Below are 22,098 nucleotides of genomic sequence, written 5' to 3'. Positions count from 1 at the left end.
TACGAATGGGGAGTCTACATGATGATATCATTGGGTGTTTCGAATAGAAAGTTTTATTGATTTCAAAAGGTCATGGCCAGCTTGGGCACGTAGGCGCACACTTGTAATCCCAGCATTCCGGAGGCTGAGACAGGAGGATAGCAGTTTGCAGTCAGCTAGTGAGACCCTTTGCAACTCAGTGAGACCCTATTTCAAAATCAAGAAAAAATAGGGCTGGGGGTGTATCTCAGAGGTAGAATGCCCCTGGGTTCCATCCTCAGTACCACACACACAAAAAAATTCATGGCCACACACATCTAGACCAACTAGTGCTTTGTGGAGCACTGATAGGACCTCCCAGACCCTCTGTCAGGAAGAGCTAAGGGTAGCATACAATTAACCTATTAAGTCTATGAAAACTCCTACTACTGGAGTCCCTCAGGTAACCAACCAGCTTGACCAGGATGTACTAATTTTCTCGGCAAACTCACCCATGGAGAATTCTATTGGCCAGGGGATTCTCTCTCTGCTGCTCCTAGTGCAGCAGATGAAAGGGGCCATCTGTAGCAGGTGAAGGAATGTGGGCACCCCCACCTCAGACTCCACAGCCTAGGGGGGGTGTGCCCACGACTCCCCGTCTCCAGCAGCCCCTGGGCTGGGTCCCCGTCTGCCTTTCCAGATCATCGCTATGAAGGATGGCACCATCCAGAGGGAGGGCACGCTCAAGGACTTCCAGAGGTCAGAGTGCCAGCTCTTTGAGCACTGGAAGACCCTCATGAACCGGCAGGACCAAGAGCTGGAGAAGGTGGGTATATATCCTGGGGCCAGGCAGCCATCCCTGGATGGAAAGTTTCTGCTAAAACCCATACTCACAAGCTCCAGAGGAGAGTCAGTACCGTTACCAGGTGCTAACGCAGAATCATCTGACCCTCTCCCCTGACCTGTCAGATACCAGTTTTAGTTATACAATTAGAGGAAATCAGTTCGAAATGGCTAAGCAAAAGAAAGGGCAGGGGAAGTTAAAGATGTTTTGGCTCATAAAACCAAAAAGTCCTGGTGTGTTATGGTTTCAAGTGTCGCCGGATCCACACTGCCACATAACATCATCAGGAATGCGTTTCTCGCCATCTCTTGGCTCGTCTCCTCAAATTGGCTTCACTCTCGTGGCAGCAGTGAGGGCCATGAGCAGTCCCAGGCTGCCATTCTGCAGCCCAGCAACTCTGCGGAAAGACAGTGCCCGTCAGTCGTTCATCAGAAGTCCCGCGGCCGGCATGGTCCAGTTTGGTCATGGGCTCATCCCTGAACAAATCACTCTGGCCAGGGAGGTGGCATGTAAGGACTGGCCAGTCCATCATGGAGACTAAGAACAGGAGAGGGATGGTCCCCCACTGGGATATAGGTGTACTGCTAGCCAAGGATGGGGAAAAAGTAAATCCTTGCAAGTTGAGTATGTCCACATGGGTCCTTCTCTGGGCAGGGCCAGCCTGTAAAGCTGACACTGACCATCAGCAGGTCGGTTGCCCCCACCCTCCCTCATTCCACACACACACCCTGAGGACACTGGCCAGGCCCCATCTGTCTTCCAGGAGACAGTCACGGAGAGAAAAGCCACAGAGCCGCCCCAGGGCCTGCCGCGTGCCATGTCTTCGAGAGACGGCCTTCTGCAGGATGATGAAGAGGAGGAAGGTAGAGACAGCGGGACCGGGAGTGAAACTGTCAACATGGGGAGACCAAGGTTTGGGGTTCCGGACCTGATGAGACAGGGTGCATTGGTTAATTCCCCGGTGTGCCTCAGTTTCCCCATCCATAGTGGGGATAAAATGCTCCCTGGTTCACCCTCAGAGGGTGGGTTCTTGTGCCCTGCAGAGGAGGCAGCCGAGAGCGAGGAGGACGACGACCTGTCCTCGGTGCTGCACCAGCGAGCCAAGATCCCGTGGCGAGCCTGTGCCAAGTACCTGTCCTCTGCTGGCGTCCTGCTCCTGTCCCTGCTTGTCTTCTCCCAGCTGCTCAAGCACATGGTCTTGGTGGCCATCGACTACTGGCTGGCCAAGTGGACTGACAGCGCCCTGAACCTGAACCCCGCGGCCAGGAACTGCTCCCTTAGCCAGGTGCACTGGCAGCCCCATGGCAGGGCCCCGGCGGGGGCTGGGGGAGGGCTGAGCGCACCTCAGGGAACCCCTCCGGGAACCCCTCATTTCCAGGAGTGCGCCCTGGACCAGACCGTCTACGCCATGGTGTTCACAGTGCTCTGCAGCCTGGGCATCGCGCTGTGCCTCGTCACCTCTGTCACGGTGGAGTGGACGGGGCTGAAGGTGGCCAAGAGGCTGCACCGCAGCCTGCTGAACCGCATCATCCTAGCTCCCATGAGGTACCTCTGCTGGCCACGCTGGGGCCAGTCTGTGCTCTGAGCCTCAGCTCTCCCTTTTCTACAATGGGCGCCGGTGAGCCTGCCATAGGCTTGTGGGGGTGAAGTGTGTGTAGACGTGCCCTCATGCAACAGGTAGGGTCAGCAGACCCCGTGCTAGGTATTTTACATGGTTAGCCTTCTAATTGTCACCTCAGCCCTTCAAATCGAGCATCTGTGGGCTCTGGGTAAAGGTTGGTTCCCTTCCCTCGTTGTGACCATCTGCTCATCTCCTCCCCGGAGTTCCAGAGTTCCGCTGCCTCCTCGCCCCACCTCCCTCTCCTCCCTGAGCCAGCCTGCAGGCTGACACTGGGGCACGGGGAGCTATTCCAGTCTCCCATAACGGGATGGATTAAAAGCCCATGGCCACTCAGTATTAAAGAGAATGCCGCCGCTGCCTAATGGTTGGCCAACTCAGTTTGAAACCACAACAGGCAGTCTACCTGCCCCTTGTGGATGGATGCCTGACCACCCCACCTGACCACACTTATTACTTTTAAGCCTCATAAGCTTCCGGTGGGCCAGAAACGTGGCCTCCGAGTTTTCTTACCCTCTATTTGCCCCATATCTGAGGCTCTGACATTCCCTGGTTGGGGCTGGGCTGACTCCGGGTCACGGCCAGAGTGCGGACAGCCAGACGGGCCTCACAGGGTTGGCCGGATGACAGGCTGTCCCTGGGGCCCTGTTCCCCTGGCAGGTTGTCCCTCTGGAGGGGACTCTGTGTCCTGGGAGGACAGCTGCTGAGTGAGTCAGGGTGCGGAGCAGCCGAGGAGGGTGGTGGCGGCCTGAGAGTAGGAGAAGTGAACGGGGGACCGGCACTGACTGCTTTGGGTAGTTGCAGGAATTCTCAGGGACACGGGCCCGATGTCTGCAGACCCGCAAGGGCAACTGCTCCCAGGAACTCAGACCTGCAGATGACTCTGGAGACGCTTAAATATACAACCACCTTCATCCAATAAGCAGAGCGTGAATCTGTAACGAAAGGAGTGACTGTGCCGGTTGCCTCCTAGGTTTTTTGAGACCACGCCCCTCGGGAGCATCCTCAACAGATTCTCCTCTGACTGTAACACCATCGACCAGGTAGAGAGGACGAGGACTGCGCCTCGTTTCCCCAGTCCACAGAGAGGCCGAAGCCCTGGGAACCGCTCCTCCTCGTTGTTGGGTTCCCCAGATTAGCTACTTAAAGCTCTGTGCCTCGCAGGGGCCCCGTGTCCCCGATCTAATTACGATGCCCCCTCAGGGCCTGGGGCCTCCCCTTAGGACCTCTGTAATGAGGCTGAGGGAAACCAGATCCCTGTGACTTCCACCCAAAACCCCAGTGACTCGTTCTAGAAAGGTCCCTGCATGCTCTGAACCAAAGCGGGTGATTATGTGGGGGAATATTCACTTGGATCCAGCCTGTCTTCTTCATTTACCATTGTACTAGATGGTGAGCAAAGAAATTCCTGAATCCTGCCTCAGGGAGCTTCGAGTATAGCGAGACAAATAAGATACCTGCCTGTAATAAAATAAGGGAGCAAAACAGGGTGCAAGGAAACACGCTGAACACAGTTTAATTCCCAAACACACCTGGCTCTCTCCCGTCTCCCCCAGCACATTCCGTCCACACTGGAGTGCCTGAGCCGCTCCACCCTGCTCTGTGTCTCCGCCTTGGCCGTCATCTCCTATGTCACCCCTGTGTTCCTTGTGGCCCTCTTGCCCCTGGCCATCGTGTGCTACTTCATCCAGAAGTACTTCCGGGTGGCCTCCAGGTGAGAGCAGCGTTTGCCAGCTCAGGGGGACGAACGGGAGGTCCTTTGCACTGGGCAGTTTGATATGCTTATTAGAATCATTATCATAAAAGTATCGTCATGCTCCCTCCCCCAGGAAGAAAATAGAAATAACAAAGAGAAGTTGAAGGAAATATCTCGACCCATATTCTGCTACCTGAACATAACTGTGCATCAGCATGCTCACACTGCAGTTAATATCTGAATTCCTTCCTTGGGAGATATGGTTAGGGAGGGAATTGCCAGGTCAAGGTTTATGCACATGTTTACTATGCCCTTCATTCATTTGGCTAAAATGTTTCCCATGGGGGTTGCATGAGTTTAGTGGCCAGACTGATTGCCAGTGGCATGGTAGGAGAGATATTACGGGTATCACACCTCTCAGGCTTGGGGGCCCAGTGTGTGGCTAGCAGCCTGAACCTGAGAGAGCCTCTCCCAGACCCTCTCACTGATCATACGTGTCCTCACGAGCCTCCAAGCCAATGCATGTCTCGATCAGTGGGTAATGAAATCAGTATCATGGATCACAGCTCGCATTTTTTTTTAATTTTGTTTTTGTTTTTTTCTTTTTACCGTACTGGGGATTGAACCCAGGGGCATTTTATCTCTGTGCTACACCCACCCACCCCGCCCTATTTTTTATTCTTTTATTTTTAAATAGGGTCTCACTAAGTAGCTGAGGCTGGCTGCAAACCCAGATCCTCCTGTCTCAGCCTCCCAAGTACTGGGATTACAAGTGTGCACCACCACGCCTGGCTACAACTAGCATTTTAAAACTAGGGAAAGAGGACAGAAAATATCCAATGGTATTCATACAGTAACAGCAATCTTTGCTCCATATCTTTGTTGTGGTCATATAGAAGAGCATTTACTAATATGTGGTACAAAACATATCCCTTACTGTAGGCTATGGTCAGAAAAGTTAGGTTCTTCTCCCCAAGTGCACATAATTGGTTTGAAATCTATCTTCAATAATAATAATAATTAAATTTAGTTGCATTTTTCCCACAATGACCTGTTCAAAAGGATAAACATTTATTGAATGATTTTTTGCTTGGATGACCCAGAATGCCCCAGGTACCCATGAAGAACCTAGTGCATTGATATTAACTACAGTGGCTTTTCAACCACTGTACTTTGTACTTCAAAATGTGTCTAAACATTCTGTAGTACAAGCTGTTCTACAAAGTTCATTTCTTTTGCCAGAGAAGAAATGTTCTCCAGCTCCTCTGGTACCGCTCTGGCCCTGGAGATAGTGTGTCCAGGAAAGCAGCTTCCCGCATCCAAACCTGGCCTGCCTGGCACTGGTGTGCAGGCAAGGCGCAACTGCGGGTGTGGGAGACCTTTCTGTTGCTATGGAGATCTCTCCTCCCACCCACCAAGGAGCTCCTTAGGCCCTGGCCTGTGATATGTCAAAGCCTATCGTGATTCTTAGGAGAGTAGGGATTAAGAACTTTGAGTCTGGCCTTTCTCTTCCTTTGGCCTCAGGTTCAGGGTGTCCACCTGTATAATAGAGCCAGTGCGGCCTGTCTCTACAGTGCCAGGCAGTGCAGCAGGGATGCTGCCAGACACAGCAGAAGGTGGGCGATGCCCAGGAGGGCAGAGACTATGCCTAGCAGGCTCTGTTTAGCCTTTCACAAACTGTGTCCAGTGCTGACGGGAGGTGTGTTGTCCTCCTTTCTGCAGGTGGGAACCTGAGACCTAGAGAGGCGCAGCCATTTGCCCATAGCTGGAGGGGTGGCGCTGGGACTCGGGCCCAGGCTGAGCCCCACCTGCCCTCCTAACCCTTCTGCTCTGTTCCCCACACAGGGACCTGCAGCAGCTGGATGACACCACCCAACTCCCGCTGCTCTCACACTTTGCTGAGACTGTGGAAGGCCTCACCACCATCCGGGCCTTCAGGTACAAGTCCAGCTCCCCCAACAGTGGGGTGGGGCATGGTCATAGATCATGAAATTCAGTTAAAGAGTCCCACTTAGGAAGGCCCAGGACACATTTCTCTCAACCCTTCCTCAGGCCCCACAGCCCAGGTAATGTCCACCAATAGGGACAAGCCATAAAATTCCAGGGCCAGGCCAGGCGTGGTAGCGCATGCTTGTAATCCCAGCATTTGGGAGTCAGAGACCAGAGGATCTCAGTTTGTGGACAGCCTCAGCTCCTTAATGAGGTCCTTGGCAACTCAGTAAGACCCTGTTTTAAAAATAAAAAGACTAAGGCCGGGCGTGGTGGCGCACACTTGTAATCCCCGCGCTTGGGAGGCAGAGACAGGAGGATTGCACAGGTTCGAAGCCCGCCACGCGTGCTGGCTTAGGAGACCCTGTTTCTAAAATAAAAATGTAAAAATAGGTCTGGGAGTGTAGCCTGGAGGTAGAAGGGCTTCCAGGAACCCCAGTACCACCAAAAAATAAAATAAAAATAAAAAGACTAAAAAGTAGGGCTGGGAGTGTAGCTCGGAGGTACAATGCCCCTGGGTTCCATCCTCAGTACTGCAAAAAAAAAAAAAAAAATATCCAGGGCTATAAAATTCCAGCCCCCCCCCCAGTACTGGGGATAGAACCCAGGGGCATCTACCTCCGAGCTAAACCGCTATCCCTATTTTTTTATTCTTTATTTTGAAACAGGGCCTCACTGAGTTGCAAAGGGCCTCACTAAGTAGCTGAGGCTGTCCTTGAATTGCAATCCTCCTGTCTCAGCCTCCCAGATGCTGGGATTACGAACGTGCGCCACCACACCCGGCTCCCCAGCCTTCTGTCATTGAGAGCTTCCTGTCACCAAACACTATGCCAACTCCATCCATGACACACTGGTTCACGCAGCACTGCAACCCTTGGTGCTGAAGACAACTCAACTGGTCCCATTGCCAGATAGGAAAATTGTGGCACAGGGGGGCTCTAGAACTTCTCCGTGTAAGGTTCCACAAAGCCCCGACTTGAACCTACTCATTTGTTGAACCAGCATTTCCTGAGCACATGTGCCCAGCCCCTTGCCAGCCACTAAAGAGCTGAGTCCTGAGCAGCTGCCCCGGAGGCACTTAGAGTCCAGGCTCTGAGCGGCCAGGACAATCCTGTGTCACAGCTGCTCTGCAAGAAGTGGGGATGTGGACTGGGGGGTCAGAGAAGAGAGGTGGTCATGGAGAGCATCACAGAGGAGGTGTCATGGGAGCTAGGATTGAAACTATGGGGAAGAGTTCACCCGGCTGGAGGAATTTCCAGGAAACTTCAGCACCCCTGCCATCCTCTCGTCCCCCTCAGTGATGGTGTTGGGCTGGACAGGAGCTTCTGAGACTGCCTGGGGTGGGGGTGGAGGAGGATGTTGCTCCCCAGCCAAGTCTTGATCAGATCTGTTGAGGCCTCTCTCTTCCTGCTGGCCAAGCCAGAGACCCCTGACCCAGATAGTTAGGCTCTGGTCTCTAAGCCTCACCCAGAGAGTGATAATAGGTTATTTTTAGAAGGGCACAGCTGTGTGGAGTGTGATCATCACCATGTGACACCAGGCCCTGTGTACAGGAGTAACCTTAGGTCTCAGGGAGCAGCTGGGGGTCCAGAGAAGCTGGCTCCCCCCCACACACACACCCCTCCATTTAGTCCAGCAGCAGCCCTGTGAGAGGCGCTGGGGCCTTGGGGCAGCCCCATACCCTCCACCTGCTTCCTTGGGGCAGGTGGGACCAGAGGAAGGACACCCCTTAGGTGTCTTGTTTGAGCACAGCAGAGTTCTCCGCAGACCTGGGCTTGCTCCCTGGTCACCCCCTGTGCCATCCCCGCCTGTGCTGGCCTCCAGATAGAACCTGTCCCCAGCCTCTAGAGCCTGTCCCCAGCCACCTCCTCTTCTCAAGCCCACACTGCCTGGCTTCTTCAGCCTCCATTTACCTCCACACCCCACGCCTAGCCTCTAAGTTTTGGCGATGTCCCCCTTACAGTTGGTGTCGAGAGGTCTTTAGGATGGATGAGGCTGGAACAGAGAGACTGTGGCTTTCCTAAAAGAGGTCTGGGGCAGACCTGTTATGAGTGTATGCCAGCACCCTGTCACCAGCTCCGGCTTAAGCCAAGCCCATGGTCAGCCAGAGGCACTGCTGCCCAGCGAGGCCCCCACAGTCCGCCTTACACCATGAATGACTCATATATATGAATGAAGGACTTTGTAATCATCCTGTATGCATTTAACTCACTGGCTCTGGCCCAGCAGCCTGCCCTGTGGGGAGCTAACTAGCATTTATTGATTGCATGCTTACCAGTGCCAAGTGCTAAGTGTTATGTGTGCGCTACTGCATTTGATCCTCACAGTGGCCTGGTGACATAGGTATGAGACCCATGTTCTACAGACCCAGAGAGGCTGGTGACCAATCTGAGGTCACACAGACTGAAGGCTGGTGCAGGGCCTGAAACCCAAGTCTGCTGACCTGTTTTTTTCAGAAGAGTTTGTGAAGAGCCTGGCACTGGGCTCAGCATGGAGGCCAGAGGTTATTTCAGTTCACGTAGAACTATTACTATCCCCATGTTACTGATGAGGAAACTGAGTCTCCATCCTGACACAGTTAACATTCACATGCCACCTCGGGTTTGCACAGCTCCAAAGCAAAGCTTTTTCCCAGTCCTCAGACACATTGTCAAGCAAGTGTGGCAGGAGCACTCCCTTCTCACACACCCACCCTCAAGCTCTCCTGACACCCACCCGGGGGGCCCTTGGGCCCACACACCTGGAGGCACGCACACACGCACATCGGCATGCACTTTCCCAAGCCCCTCAGATTCACATTTCACGCCCACCTCTGACACGTCACCCTTCAGCACACACCCAGCACATGCTGTGCCATCACACCCTGTCACACACCTCAGAGACTCAAATCAATTTCTTCTGACACACGCCTTCCACCCAGAAATAACACAAGGCTGATCTTAAGTCCCTCTGGGTCCCCAAATTGGGTCTTAGTGGTGCCAAACTGGCTTTTTATTCCTTCATTCATCATCAGAGGAGTCTTCTGTCCTTCTCCTGGCCCGTCCCATGCCAGCAAGTTCCAACGAAGGTGGTCTAGGAGCCCAGGCTGAGAGGAGCAAGGAGGCAGGTCCATGCACAGTAACACAGAGGAAACAGAATAAGGCATGAGTGTGGAAGAGACACCTCCAGGATTCCTTGCACAGAGATCCTGTCTGCCTGAGAGGGTCAGGGAAGGTTCCATTCATTTGTTCAACAAATATTTAATGATAGTGCCAGGTGCTGGCAACAAAACAGACAGTCTCCAACCTCATGGGTTTTCCAATCTGAAGATGAATCGTGAACAGCCAGAGAAATTGCTGTACAAGCAGACACTACAAAGCTAACAGATTGCAGGGATAGAGAATTGTAGGGCATCCTACTGTAGGTAAGGTAATAACCAGTAAAGGTCTAAAGAAGTTAGCAGGTAAAGAAGGGCCTGAAAATTAAGCAGGATCCAGCCTGTGGAGAGCAAGGGAGAAAGAGTTTCAGACAGTGGAGAGAGCCTGGGCAAAGGCCCCAGGGTGCAGAAGAACTTGATTTGTCATGGAATTTTCAAAAGGCTGGGGTGGCCACAGAGTGGTGTATGAGAGAGTTTGTGGCAGGGGCAGGTTGGTAGGAGCCCACTCACACAGCGCAAAGGAGACAGACCTGCACCCTAAATGCTCGGGGACACCATTGACACCCTCAGTATTGACAGTTTTTTATTTAGAAAGATGATGCCGGCTGCCAAGTGGAGAGTGGCCTGCAGAGACAACAGCACTCTTATCAGGGAGCTGGTGCTGTATTCTTTGTAGACAGAGGAGGACAGAGGAGGACAGAGGCCAGGACTCTTTGGGAAGTAGTTAGGATTCGCGAAAGGACTTGATGTGAATCTAGATGCTTCCTGGGTTTCTGGCCTGAGAAACTAAGTGGGTGGTGATGCCCTGTATTCTCAGGGAAAGACCTGGAGAGTCTGAAGGAGGTGGGTCTCTACAGGCTTGAATAGGAAGGAAGGAGCAGGGACGGCATTCCCGCGAGAAATGATGAATATAGGTTGGCAAAGATGGCATGTCTGGGGGCTGGTGAGACCAGCTGACCCTCTGAGGTAGGGAGCGTCCCGGGAGCAGTAGTGGACTAACATCGTTCCCTTACAACCTCCTCATCCCCCCTCCAGGTACGAGGCCCGATTCCAGCAGAAGCTCCTGGAATACACTGACTCCAACAACATCGCCTCCCTCTTCCTCACAGCTGCCAACAGGTGGCTGGAAGTCCGCATGGCAAGTGCCACCTCCCCAGGCCCAGGGCTTCTGAGGGGAGGGTGGAGCAGGAGCAAAGGCCAAATGTGGACTCGGGGGAGAGAGCGCGTGCGAGGGACCAGACTGTGTGAACACAACTTCCTTCCCGCTCTCCCAGCCCTGGCAGTCCTTCCAGGTGGCCTGTGTGTCTGAGGGGTGAGCCAGGAGCAAGAATAGTTGTGTGCATGCCTGGTGGGCGTGTCTGCAGCAGGCCCGTGTGTGTGTGTGTGTGTGTGTGTGTGTGTGTGTGTGTTTGTGTGTGTGTATGTGTCTGTGTGTGTGTGTCTGTGCGTGTGTGTGTGTGTGTCTGTGTGTGTGTGTGTGTGCGCGCCCATATGTCCTCAGGGAGTGAGGAGCAAATGTTTGGGGACACCTGTTAGCTCCTGAGCCCCACGGCCTCCCATGAGTCTGATGCCTATATGATGTGGGGCTAGCGGAGCTGCCCTCTGCCCTGGGAGGATGGCAAGGTAGGATGGGGCCTGTGGCTCCAGCTCCCCAGGGCCCAGGCCAGCTGCTGTCCCTCCACAGGAGTACATCGGCGCCTGCGTGGTGCTCATAGCAGCCGCTACCTCCATCTCCAACTCCCTGCACAGGGAGCTCTCTGCCGGCCTGGTGGGCCTGGGCCTCACCTACGCTTTAATGGTGAGTGGCAGCAGGCCCAGGCAGGGAAAGGTCAAAGAGAAAAGTAACCAAAGACATCTGAGAGACCCTGGTCCTCAGCCATCCTGGCGGCCGAGGACAGAAGGACGTGGTCACTGAGAGTCCATGACTGGCTCGCTCCCCCCAGGTCTCCAACTACCTCAACTGGATGGTGAGGAACCTGGCAGACATGGAGATCCAGCTGGGGGCTGTGAAGCGCATCCATGGACTCCTGAAAACTGAGGCGGAGAGCTACGAGGGGCTGCTGGGTGAGGACGCGGGAGAGGCTCTCGGGGACGCCCCGCAGCAGGGGCAGGCTTGGGCTGGGGCGGCCCTCTTGGACACTGGCTGTGCCTGTGCCTGGTGGCTGACCCCAGCCCGGCCCCCAGCACCGTCGCTGATCCCAAAGAACTGGCCAGACCAAGGGAAGATCCAGATCCAGAACCTGAGTGTGCGCTACGACAGCTCCCTGAAGCCGGTGCTGAAGCACGTCAACGCCCTCATCTCCCCGGGACAGAAGGTCAGACAGGGCCCGAGGGCATGGAGGGGGGTGGCCCAGGGCCACCCCGAGGACTTCCAGGGCCCCTCCTGGCCTGTCACACTGACCTGTCCTCCTCTTGCTATCCTCAGGTCCTATCTACAAAAGAGAGAATGGACTGGGCTCCCCTACTTACAGGGGCTCTTCCAGCATCCCTCTCCCTGCAAATGGTCACTGATTCTCCCCAGGGCACCTCCCCTGAGCTTCAGAGCAGGTGCCTGCGGTGGAGAGCGAGGCTGACCTGGTCCTCAGAGAGGGGGCCCCCGTCTAGCGCTCTGACCCGATTCTCCTGTGTCCCTCCTCACTTCTCCATCTCCGTCACTGCCCCCTCCTTCCATCTCTTTGTCTCTCTCTGTCATCATGTTTCACTGTCTCTGACCTCTGGGTGTCCCTGTCCTTGCCTCTGCTCCCCCATCTGCCCTGCCTCAGTTGTCCTTTTGTGCCACTATCCCTCATCTCTATAATGATCTCTTATTTCAAATTTAACCGGACCCAAGGGCCAGAAGGTAACGGAGTGAGAGACCGCTCAGTCTAAGCTCAGGGCGCACAAACACATCCCTGTGCACCACTCTTGGCCACCCCATGTCCTCTTGCCACACCTAGGCACGCAGAGACACACTCAGACCCACGCCAAGGCCCAAGCAATTAGATGTCCACAGCCTGCACCATGCTCTCAGGTCCCTGGGGAAGCCCCCATATGCCTACCACAGGAAACACACCCAAACCTGCAGCCCAGCCTGGCCAAATAGAAGCTGGTCAGAAGAACAGGCCCAGAGGAGATGCTGTGACCTCCCGCACCTGCGCGCCTCCCCAGGGCCAGCGCTACAGACCACTCCCAGCTGTGCCCAGCAATACACCTGTCCCTCTCTTTCAGATCGGGATCTGTGGCCGCACAGGCAGTGGGAAGTCCTCCTTCTCTCTCGCCTTCTTCCGCATGGTGGACATGTTTGAAGGTGAGTTGGATGTTGGGCACCCCACATGTCCCTGTGGCCGCCAGATGGACCTCAGTGGCCTCTGGTCAGATGTCACAGGAGGCCCAGTCCTCACTGCCTTCCTCTGCTTCCTCATTGGGACCCATGTCCCAGGCTGAGCCTGTCCCCAACACCACCCCCACCCCTGGTGGCACCCACTTGTGACAGGGCGAATCATCATCGACGGCATTGACATCGCCAAGCTTCCCCTGCACACCCTGCGCTCACGCCTCTCCATCATCCTGCAGGACCCTGTCCTCTTCAGTGGCACCATCCGGTGAGCCCCTCTGCCCTCCACCCAGCCCTCATCCCTACAGATCCATCCAGTCTGTAGCACAAAGAGGAGGGCATGGCGGTCCAGGGCCTACAGAGAAGGGTGTCCTCCAACCCTTCTTCTCATTAGGTCCAGGCGGGCACTCATGGGACCCTCAACCCCTGCTCTCAGATTCCGCCCCCCCCAGGCCACCATCTTGGTGGCCCGCACCCAGCCAGCCCCCCACAAGCCACCTGGTCTCACTCACAGTGCCTTCACCAGCCCCACCCTCTGCGAAGCCCTGGGGACAGGGGCAGCACCCCACTACCCTCACTACAGAGCTCGCTGTGCCCCCCTCCAGGTTCAACCTGGACCCTGAGAGGAAGTGCTCAGACAGCACACTGTGGGAGGCCCTGGAGATCGCCCAGCTGAAGCTGGTGGTGAAGGCGCTGCCCGGAGGCCTCGGTAATGACACCCATACAGTGGGAGGGAGCCTCACACGGGGTCTTGGGTGTGCCCTGGGTGTGGACTCTGGGTCTGACTCTTTAGTCCTATCTCCCACCATTTGGGAGCCCAGAGAGGTCATGTGACTTGCCCCAGTCACACCCCGGGTCAGTTCAGGATCTGGCCCCTCCTACTGGACATGAGGGGACAGTAGAGGTTAGGGTAAGATAGACATCCTAAGTCCCCAGTACCATCATGGCATCTGCAGCCCTGCCCTGCCCCATTTAACTGCCCAGGGAAAGGAGAGGACGGAGTGGGAAATCTTAGACACGGGTCACTCACAGTGGGGGCTGGCCAAGCAGTGGCTTCAATGGATCCCGAGGCCCCACTCATGTGCCAAGGACACTGTCAGCGCACACACAGCCCCTCCCAGGACCGGCAGGCCACCGCAGTGCCCACCACCCTGGAGGGCCCTTCTCCCTGCCATCCCTGCAGACAGCATGGGGTCATGTCAGGCTTGCCACTGACACACACCTCCATACTTGCCCCATATACACGTTTCCCGGCATCCCCAAGCCATACTGCCTGCCCTGCTCACATCGAGGGATTAACCCAGCCCTGCCCCCCATGCCCGGGCTGTTTGCAGATGCCATCATTACAGAGGGCGGGGAGAACTTCAGCCAGGGCCAGCGGCAGCTGTTCTGCCTGGCTCGGGCCTTCGTGAGGAAGACCAGCATCTTCATCATGGACGAGGCCACGGCCTCCATCGACATGGCCACGGTTGGTCCTGGGGTGGAGTCTTTGCAGAGGGTTTTAGTGGAGTGTTAGGAGAAAGCTTGCACAAAGTAATCCTAGGGCTCAAATTGCCTTTAACATCCAGAGCTGCGTGTGGCAGAAAAGGCAAAGGCTGGGGGACCCTGACTCCATCTAGTCTAGGGAATGTTTACACACACACACACACGCACACGCACGCACACGCACACACACACACGCACACACACACACGCTCACTACACAGAGACCCACACAGACTTCAAACCCCTTACCCACAACGCAGCACACACACTCACAGCACATGTACATATGCAGCTGAGTTCCCAGAAGGACAGTCCAGTCCCTGAGTACTGGAAGCCTGGTCAGTCCTCTAGGGCCAGAGACAAGGGAGTGGACTCAGATGGGAGCTGGGCCACACATCCCCAAAGCCAGGCCAGGTCCCATCCACTGGGCAGATACATCAGCTGCCGCCTCCATCTGACAGGAAAACATCCTCCAGAAGGTGGTGATGACAGCCTTCGCAGACCGCACCGTGGTCACCATCGCGGTAAGGGTCCCATCGACGGGACATGGGTGCCACCCAGCAAGAGTGCTGGGTGTCATCATTGGGCACCCCTGGGCTCAGCTGGTGCCCATAATCAAGGAAGCATCCTGGAGCAGTTCAGGACAAGGAGTCTGGGGGGCTGACAGAGATCCTGGGTGGCAGGGTTTGGGGTGTGGGGGACTTGTACCTGCACTTCCCTCAGATCTCACCTCTCTTCCTCCAGGCTCCAAGGCCCACCCCTGTCCTGGGGCCCTCAGAACTAGGATGGGGTTACTTCCCCATAGGAAGTCAAGGCTGAGCAGTGTTGGAGGGGGCAAAATCTCTGAATCTTGACGCCTGGATATAGAAACAGTGGAAACTTGGTAGAGAAGAGAGAGATAGACAGAGGGCTTAGATTATAGCCACCCCAGGTGGGGACAGCCACCGCAGATAGGACCTCATGGCCACATGCCTCCTCCTCCTCCAAACAGCAGGAAGGAGCCGGTCGCCCGGCCCCCTCCCTGCCCACCACCCTGACAGCCCCTCCTGCCCACCCAGCACCGCGTGCACACCATCCTGAGCGCAGACCTGGTGATCGTCCTGAAGCGTGGCGCCATCTTGGAGTTCGACAAGCCAGAAACGCTGCTCAGCCAGAAGGACAGCATCTTCGCCTCCTTTGTCCGTGCAGACAAGTGACCTCCAGAGCCCAAGTGCCATCTACACCCTCACCCCGCCACCACCGCAGCCTGGGTTTTCTAACTGTAAATCACCTGTAAATAAAGAGATTGGTTATTTCGTACTAGAGGCCCAGGCTCTCGTGGGCAGAGACAGAGGAGGTGCAGGCAGCTGCCCTCACGGGTAGATCTGAAGATGATCAATGAGCCTGATCACGAGCGTGTTTCCTGATCTGTGAAATGAGGGCTGTGTCAGTCAGCTCCGGCTGCCATGAAATACCACAGACTGGTGGCTTTACAATGGGCATTTATTCCTCACAGTTCTAGAGGCTGAAGTCCAAGATCAAGATGTAGGTTGCTTTGGTTTCTCCTGAGGTCTCTTTCCTTGGCTTACAGACACCCTCTTCTCACTGTCCTCCCATGGCCTGTCCTTTACCTATGGGTGTGTGTATGCGTGTGTATGGTGTGTGTGTCTGTCTCTCTCTTTCTCTCTCCTTATGGAGACACCAGTTATATTGGACAAGGGCCCCACCCCTGTGACATCATTTAAATCCATTTACCTCCTCACAGGTCCTAGCTCAATATCCAGTCACACTGTGGCTAAGAGTTTACCTATGAATTTGGAGAAGACAATTCAGTCCATAGCAAGGGCAGTAGCATTTCTATGGTGACCCCATCAGATAAGAAAACATCTCCATCCAACTTGGTCCCCTTCCTTCTCATTTTCATTCTTGGATTAAAATTATAAGGACCAGGTACCCTGGATTAACATGATTTCCTTTTCAAACGAACCCAACTTAAAGTAGCTTAAGCAAAAACTTGAATTTGTTGTGATATGTGGCTGGAAATACTAGGAAGTATTCGACTTCAAGCATGGGTGATTCCAGGTGTTGGGCTTCATGGCTGTGTCTCCATTTCTGGGTTCTGTTTGTCTTTTCCTGATGACAGAGGACACTAGCAGCTCCAGTTTACATTCTGCCACAGAGCAACCAAGAGAAAAAAGAGAGGCTCTTTCCCAAGAGTTTCAGCCAAAATATCAGGAGCAAATCTCAATTTGGTCACATTCCCACCCTGACCTAATCACTGTGGTTGTAGGACTAGTATACATGGATGCCAGGCCTGGGTCCTATGTCCCTACCTCTTTCCCCCAAGCAGAACCATTTAAAAGTAGAAGGATAGTGGTCCTTCAGAGGGAAAGAACCAGTCAGCCAAGTAGTGATCAGGAGATACTGGAGAAACCAAAACAACGCCCTGTCCTAACTCCATCTGTATCAGGAAACATCTGCTCTAGGTGAAGAAATGGCAGGTGCTCATTTACATATAATTTTATCATCACTACATATTGCCTGATGTTCTAGCTTTACAGACCTAATAGTCTTGGGCCTGTATGTCTCTTAACTACAAGAGGGTCAGACCTGTACAACAGAAGGAAACCCCACCAGTCACTGTCCATTCTGGATATGCTAGCAGCCAGAGGAGCTCAGAAAGGAAGAATTCTTTGGGGCCTGTCAGGATGGTTGGGAAAGGCAGGATTTGAATTTGGCATGAGAGGAGTAGGAATTGAGAGGCAGAGGGTTAGAGAAAAGGGCAGGGGGGAGTCAGCAGGAGCTAAGGAGTGATGGTAGAAGTGGGAAATATTGATTGCTTGGAGAGGTGGGAAAAGATGAGGGTCACAGGGAAGACGTCAGAGAGCCTGGAACGCCAGGACAAGAAGTGTGGGTTAGGCCTATGGGCCAAAGGGAAGTAGAAAAGGGTTTTGAGCAAGAAAGGGAACTGACAAGTTCAGTGTTTAGAGCAGATGAGTATAAGCCAGCACGTGTCAGAGCAAAGTGAGAGGCCACACGCTTTGGGCAGTAGACTGGCCTTCCTGTCAGAGCAGAGCAGGGAAGAGCCCATCCCACTGGGCATGACCTAGCCTGGCCAGTTCTGAGGTGCCTCTGGGGGCCCAGCAACTCCCTCCACAGTGAGCTCCAAGAAGCAGAGCCAGGGAGGACAGAGGACCCAGCACACCCTCAAACCCACCCTACCCCAGCGATTGAAGAGAGGTAGCCGGGACAAGCCAGGGAAGTCTTCTAAGGATGTTTAAGACCAACCTGGCCCAAATCCTCAGCAATGGTCCACCAACTTTGACTGGGATACCCACAGACGGATTATCTCTAGCTCCTGCTGTTAGAACTGCTCTGTGCGTACATAGAGTCAAAGCCTGCCTCGGTTCCACTCAATGTCTTAGTTCTGCCCTGTGGGCCAGGCAAAACTAGTAGTCCATCCTCTTTTAACTCCAGGAGTTTCTGCAAAGGTGTCCAAATGCCCCGGGGCTCTCCAAGGTTCCTTTCTGAAGTCGTTTCAGAGGTTTGCCATGCACCCCTGCCTCTTTGAGCTTTTTACTCTGCTAGTCCTTTTCCCTGCCACCTCCACACCTGCCCTAGGCACGGAACCCCCGTTAATATAGCCAAGAACTCACCTACCCTTTATAGCAAGGTTCACTCATCCTACAGGTGGGCATAGGAGAGGAGGGAAACCCAATATGAAAGTCCCACCCTGCCCCACTGTGACCCACACCCCCAGTGCACCTATCCTTCCAGCCCCACTTCAAGTCCCCATTCCAACAAATGACCACACAGATCAAGGGTTCCTCTCTAAGGACCTGAGCTCCAGAGAAGTGGTGCACCATTACTGTTCCAGCAACCTCCAGGCTAAGCCTGGGCTCCAACCTACAATAGAAACATCGTCACCTGTGTCCAGGCCAAAAGCCTGGGTCCTCAGGGTCCAAGCTGGCCCTGAAACCACCACTCTGGCCCAGATATCTCCTGTTACCTGCTCTGGAAGAAATCAAGCCACAGATGTGAGGAGTGGAAAGCAAGTGCTGGTAGCTCAGATCCTCTTTAAAAATGTAGGGGTGGGCTGAGGCTCCTCTGCCAAGAAGACAGAACTGCCCAGGCTTCTGGGCTGCCAGGGGCAGCATTGCTGTGGTACTTGTTGAACCCTGCTCCCACACCTACTAAGTCCCCCTTCTTTCAATTTTTTTTTATTTTTATTTTTTTTGGGTTGTCCTGGGGGTGGTACCCAGAGGCTTTCTAACTCCGGGTTATACTCCCAGCCCTATTTTATACTTTATTTGGAAACAGGGTCTCACTAAGTTGCTGAGAGCCTCACTCAGTAGCTGAGGCTGGCTTCGAACCTGTGCGTTCCTCCTGTCTCAGCCTCCCAATTGCGGGGATTACAAGCGTGTGCCACCACGCTGGGCTTAATTTTTTTAATGGGGAAGGATTCTGCGCTTCCATCAAATTCCCAAAGGATTCAAGACTATGAAAAGATTGAGAGTGTCGCACAGCCAGACACTCTTAAAATATAAAATAGGTTTGGGGTGTAGCCTGGAGGTACAGGCCCCTGGGTTCCATCCATCCCCAGGACAAATAAATAAATAAATAAATAAATAAATAAATAAAGTGTGCCCCAAAGGTAAGAAGAGGTCCGTGAGACGTCCTGGGGCCACCTAAAGATCTCCAGCCCCGGAATTAATGGCGCCACCTCAATACTCCCTTTCCCTAGGAACCCAGTGCTGCACCAGAGGAGAGGTGACCCAACTGCGGCTGGGAAGATGGGGGCAGGGAGCCAGGGCGACAAAAGCCGCTGTCCCAGGATGGGATGAGTCATCCTTCCTCCTCCCGCCCCGCAGTTTCATACAGCGCGGACAGAAGGAACCTCTTTGGGTCGGTGGGTCGAATTGAACAAAGCCCCAGGGCCCGCTGAGTCGGGAGAGGGTGGGAAGAAGGTGGGGAGGGCGGGCTTGCGCCTGTGCCCGCCCCTCTCCTGCTCAGGAACAGGTCGGGCTCCCCCTGGCGGCCAGGCCCCCGTTCGGCTACTCGGGCGCCCCCGCCCGCGATCTTCTACCCCCACCTTGCACAGGTCGGGATCCACTGACCGACAGACAGCCAGACCGACTGGAAACCTGCCGGCCGCGAGCGCCCGGGCGGCGGGAGGGGGCGGGGAGCCACGGGCGGCTTGAGGAGCAGGAGCAGGTGCCGCGGCCACGGGCGGGCGGACGGGGGCCGAGCGGCGGGCGGGACCGCGGCGGGGACGGCGGGCGGCAGCGCGGAGGCCGCGGGTCGGGGCCAGCCCCGCCAGGGCGCGCGGGGGCCAGGGGACCCGGAGTCGAGCCGGGCGCGGTGGTGACTCCGGAGGGCGCGGGATCCCAAGGAGACAGAGAGGACGAACGCCGGAGAGTGATCCGGAGGGCGGCGGGGGCGCTAGGGGAGGGGTGGAGTCGGAAATAGGGGACACACCTGGGAGGGGGGCGGTCAGCACAGGAAGCTGGAGCTCGGAGGAGGTCCTGGATAGACATGGGCGAGGCGGGAGGACGGCAGGGGATTTGTGCGGTCTGGATAGTTGGTAAGATGTGGAGGTGCTAAGTTCCGAGGTGGGCTGCATCTCAGGAGGAAGGTCCGGGCGTTCAGCTGGTGGAGGAGAGCTGGGCGGGGACCCAGGGCCAGGTGGAGAGCAGGCAGAGTTGGAGACCTCACTAGGGGGCCGGCAGGGGCTGAAGTGTGAGGCTACCAGTGTAAAGTGAAACAGGATCCAGGTGTAGGTGAGCGCGAGTCTGGTGGGGGCCACCTGGGAGCCGGGTGAGTAGGTGAGAGGGGCCCCAGGAAGGGGCCCCACAGTAAGGCCCTAGGCCAGGCCAGAGCAGTGTCCCCATGGGGGAAGCCCCTCCCTGGGGTCACCGGCGCCATGCTGTCCCGCAAGGGCATCATCCCTGAGGAGTATGTGCTGACTCGGCTCGCTGAGGACCCCGCAGAGCCCAGGTACCGCGCCCGGGAGCGGAAGGCCCGCTTCGTGTCCAAGAAAGGCAACTGCAATGTGGCCCACAAGAACATCCGGGAGCAGGGCCGCTTCCTGCAGGACGTGTTCACCACGCTGGTGGACCTCAAGTGGCCGCACACGCTGCTCATCTTCACCATGTCCTTCCTGTGCAGCTGGCTGCTCTTCGCCATGGTCTGGTGGCTCATCGCCTTTGCCCACGGCGACCTGGCCTCCGACGAGGGCACGACGGTGCCTTGCGTCACCAGCATCCACTCCTTTTCGTCCGCGTTCCTCTTCTCCATCGAGGTCCAGGTAACCATTGGTTTTGGCGGGCGCATGGTGACGGAGGAGTGTCCCCTGGCCATTCTGATCCTCATTGTGCAGAACATCGTGGGGCTTATGATCAACGCCATCATGCTGGGCTGCATCTTCATGAAGACCGCCCAGGCGCACCGGCGGGCCGAGACCCTCATCTTCAGCAAGCACGCCGTGATCGCTGTTCGCCACGGCCGCCTTTGCTTCATGCTGCGCGTGGGCGACCTCCGCAAGAGCATGATCATCAGTGCCACCATCCACATGCAGGTGGTGCGCAAGACCACCAGCCCCGAGGGCGAGATCGTGCCCCTCCACCAGGTGGACATCCCCATGGAGAACGGTGTGGGTGGCAACAGCATCTTCCTGGTGGCCCCGCTCATCATCTACCACGTCATCGACTCCAACAGCCCGCTTTACGACCTGGCACCCAGTGACCTGCACCACCACCAGGACCTCGAGGTCATCGTCATCCTGGAAGGCGTGGTAGAAACCACGGGCATCACCACCCAGGCCCGAACCTCCTACCTAGCGGATGAGATCCTGTGGGGCCAGCGCTTTGTCCCTATTGTCACTGAAGAGGACGGCCGCTACTCTGTGGACTACTCCAAGTTTGGCAACACCATTAAAGTGCCCACGCCTCTCTGCACAGCCCGCCAGCTTGATGAGGACCGCAGCCTGCTGGATGCCCTGACCCTCGCCTCGGCCCGCGGGCCCCTGCGCAAGCGCAGCGTGGCCGTGGCCAAGGCCAAGCCCAAGTTTAGCATCTCTCCGGATTCCCTATCCTGAGTCATGGTCCCTCAGGCCCCCACACACAAGCGTGTTTGCACACAGGCAGTGTGGTATGGTATGTAGAGTGGATGTGGTGTGGGCCCTCGGCAGAGCGAGGGCCGGGGGTGAGGCTGGACCCTCCTCGGCTCAGCCTCACCCTTGCTTCGTGCCCAGGGTGTTACAAGGCACTTGTCACTACGCTATTTCTAGCCTCCACAGGAGCCTGTACTGGGTTATTTTTGTCCTGCCCCTCCCAGCCCCGGCTCAGGCCTGGCTTACCCTTCTTTCCCTGTCCAAGGCTGGGGGGACTGTGGGAGGTCGTGGGCCCTAAAACTGGGTCTCCAGCCAGTCCTGGCCACCATGACCAGTCTGACACAACAAGCAGGCTGGGGAAAAGTAATCCCCAGGTTGGTGGTTGCTGCTTTGTTTCTGTAGCCTAAGAAATCTGTCTACGCCCGAGCCTTTCTTGGGCCCTGAAGAAGTGATGGGCTAAGGGGTGGCCCACCCCACCCAGCCGGGGCAGGCAGCCGCTGAGAACGCACATTCTGGCTACAAGGTTGAAGCTGCAGAGCCTACACAGCAGGGACAGGCCCAGGCTGGCAGGGCCCCCATTCACAGCAGGCTCAGGCCAGGGAGGGGGATGGTGACATAAAGCTTTACTGAGCCCAGCTCAGGGAAAAGAAGATGGGTCCAGCCACCCTGCTCTTTGTCCCTAACATATGCCTTCTATGGAGAGGGCTCCATTGCCTGGGGTTGCTGTTCCTGTTCTGTCTTCGTACTGGGAGACTGGGGTGGGCTGGGCAGACACTGAAGTGCCAAGCAGAGAGACACTGAGAAGAGAGGTCTTATGTCCAACACTACGGACCTCAGACCAAACCCTGCTCCTGGCTCCTGACCCAGTAGCTGTGACTCACTTTGCCCAGAGGGCGGCTGGCATGAAGGTAGGGGAACACCTACCTTTCCAGTTGCTGGAAATGGTGTTGGAAAGTTCAGGGTGATGGG

The 22,098-nt window shown here is 55.7% G+C and overlaps 2 protein-coding genes across 9 annotated transcripts in view; both read left to right on the top strand.

The window, feature by feature from the left end:
- ABCC8 (ATP binding cassette subfamily C member 8) overlaps positions 1-15,235 on the top strand; it is a gene marked incomplete at both ends in the record, with an annotated part of 80,109 nt that extends 64,874 nt beyond the window's left edge. For all 8 annotated transcript variants that reach the window (XM_080719827.1, XM_080719826.1, XM_080719825.1 and 5 more), the window contains 17 exons: positions 659-784; positions 1,566-1,665; positions 1,846-2,087; positions 2,181-2,347; positions 3,394-3,463; positions 3,977-4,134; positions 5,962-6,054; positions 10,277-10,379; positions 10,926-11,039; positions 11,185-11,305; positions 11,426-11,556; positions 12,449-12,527; positions 12,714-12,822; positions 13,160-13,263; positions 13,889-14,022; positions 14,501-14,563; positions 15,098-15,235. In XM_080719827.1, coding sequence (XP_080575953.1) covers positions 659-784; positions 1,566-1,665; positions 1,846-2,087; positions 2,181-2,347; positions 3,394-3,463; positions 3,977-4,134; positions 5,962-6,054; positions 10,277-10,379; positions 10,926-11,039; positions 11,185-11,305; positions 11,426-11,556; positions 12,449-12,527; positions 12,714-12,822; positions 13,160-13,263; positions 13,889-14,022; positions 14,501-14,563; positions 15,098-15,235 — 2,052 coding nt within the window. The remainder of the gene's footprint in view (positions 1-658; positions 785-1,565; positions 1,666-1,845; positions 2,088-2,180; positions 2,348-3,393; positions 3,464-3,976; positions 4,135-5,961; positions 6,055-10,276; positions 10,380-10,925; positions 11,040-11,184; positions 11,306-11,425; positions 11,557-12,448; positions 12,528-12,713; positions 12,823-13,159; positions 13,264-13,888; positions 14,023-14,500; positions 14,564-15,097) is intronic.
- A 4,706-nt stretch (positions 15,236-19,941) lies between these two features.
- Positions 19,942-21,114, top strand: KCNJ11 (potassium inwardly rectifying channel subfamily J member 11; the record flags this gene model as incomplete). Its single annotated transcript, XM_080719835.1, has 1 exon — positions 19,942-21,114. The coding sequence occupies one exon, from the start codon at positions 19,942-19,944 to the stop codon at positions 21,112-21,114; it is 1,173 nt and encodes a 390-aa protein (XP_080575961.1).
- Between the last annotated feature and the right edge of the window lie 984 nt (positions 21,115-22,098).

Source organism: Muscardinus avellanarius (assembly GCF_963383645.1).
Source record: "Muscardinus avellanarius genome assembly, chromosome: 1".
Lineage (NCBI taxonomy): Eukaryota > Metazoa > Chordata > Mammalia > Rodentia > Gliridae > Muscardinus > Muscardinus avellanarius.
The sequence above is the reverse complement of the archived record's forward strand: the minus strand, read 5'-3'. Positions and strand labels throughout refer to the sequence as shown.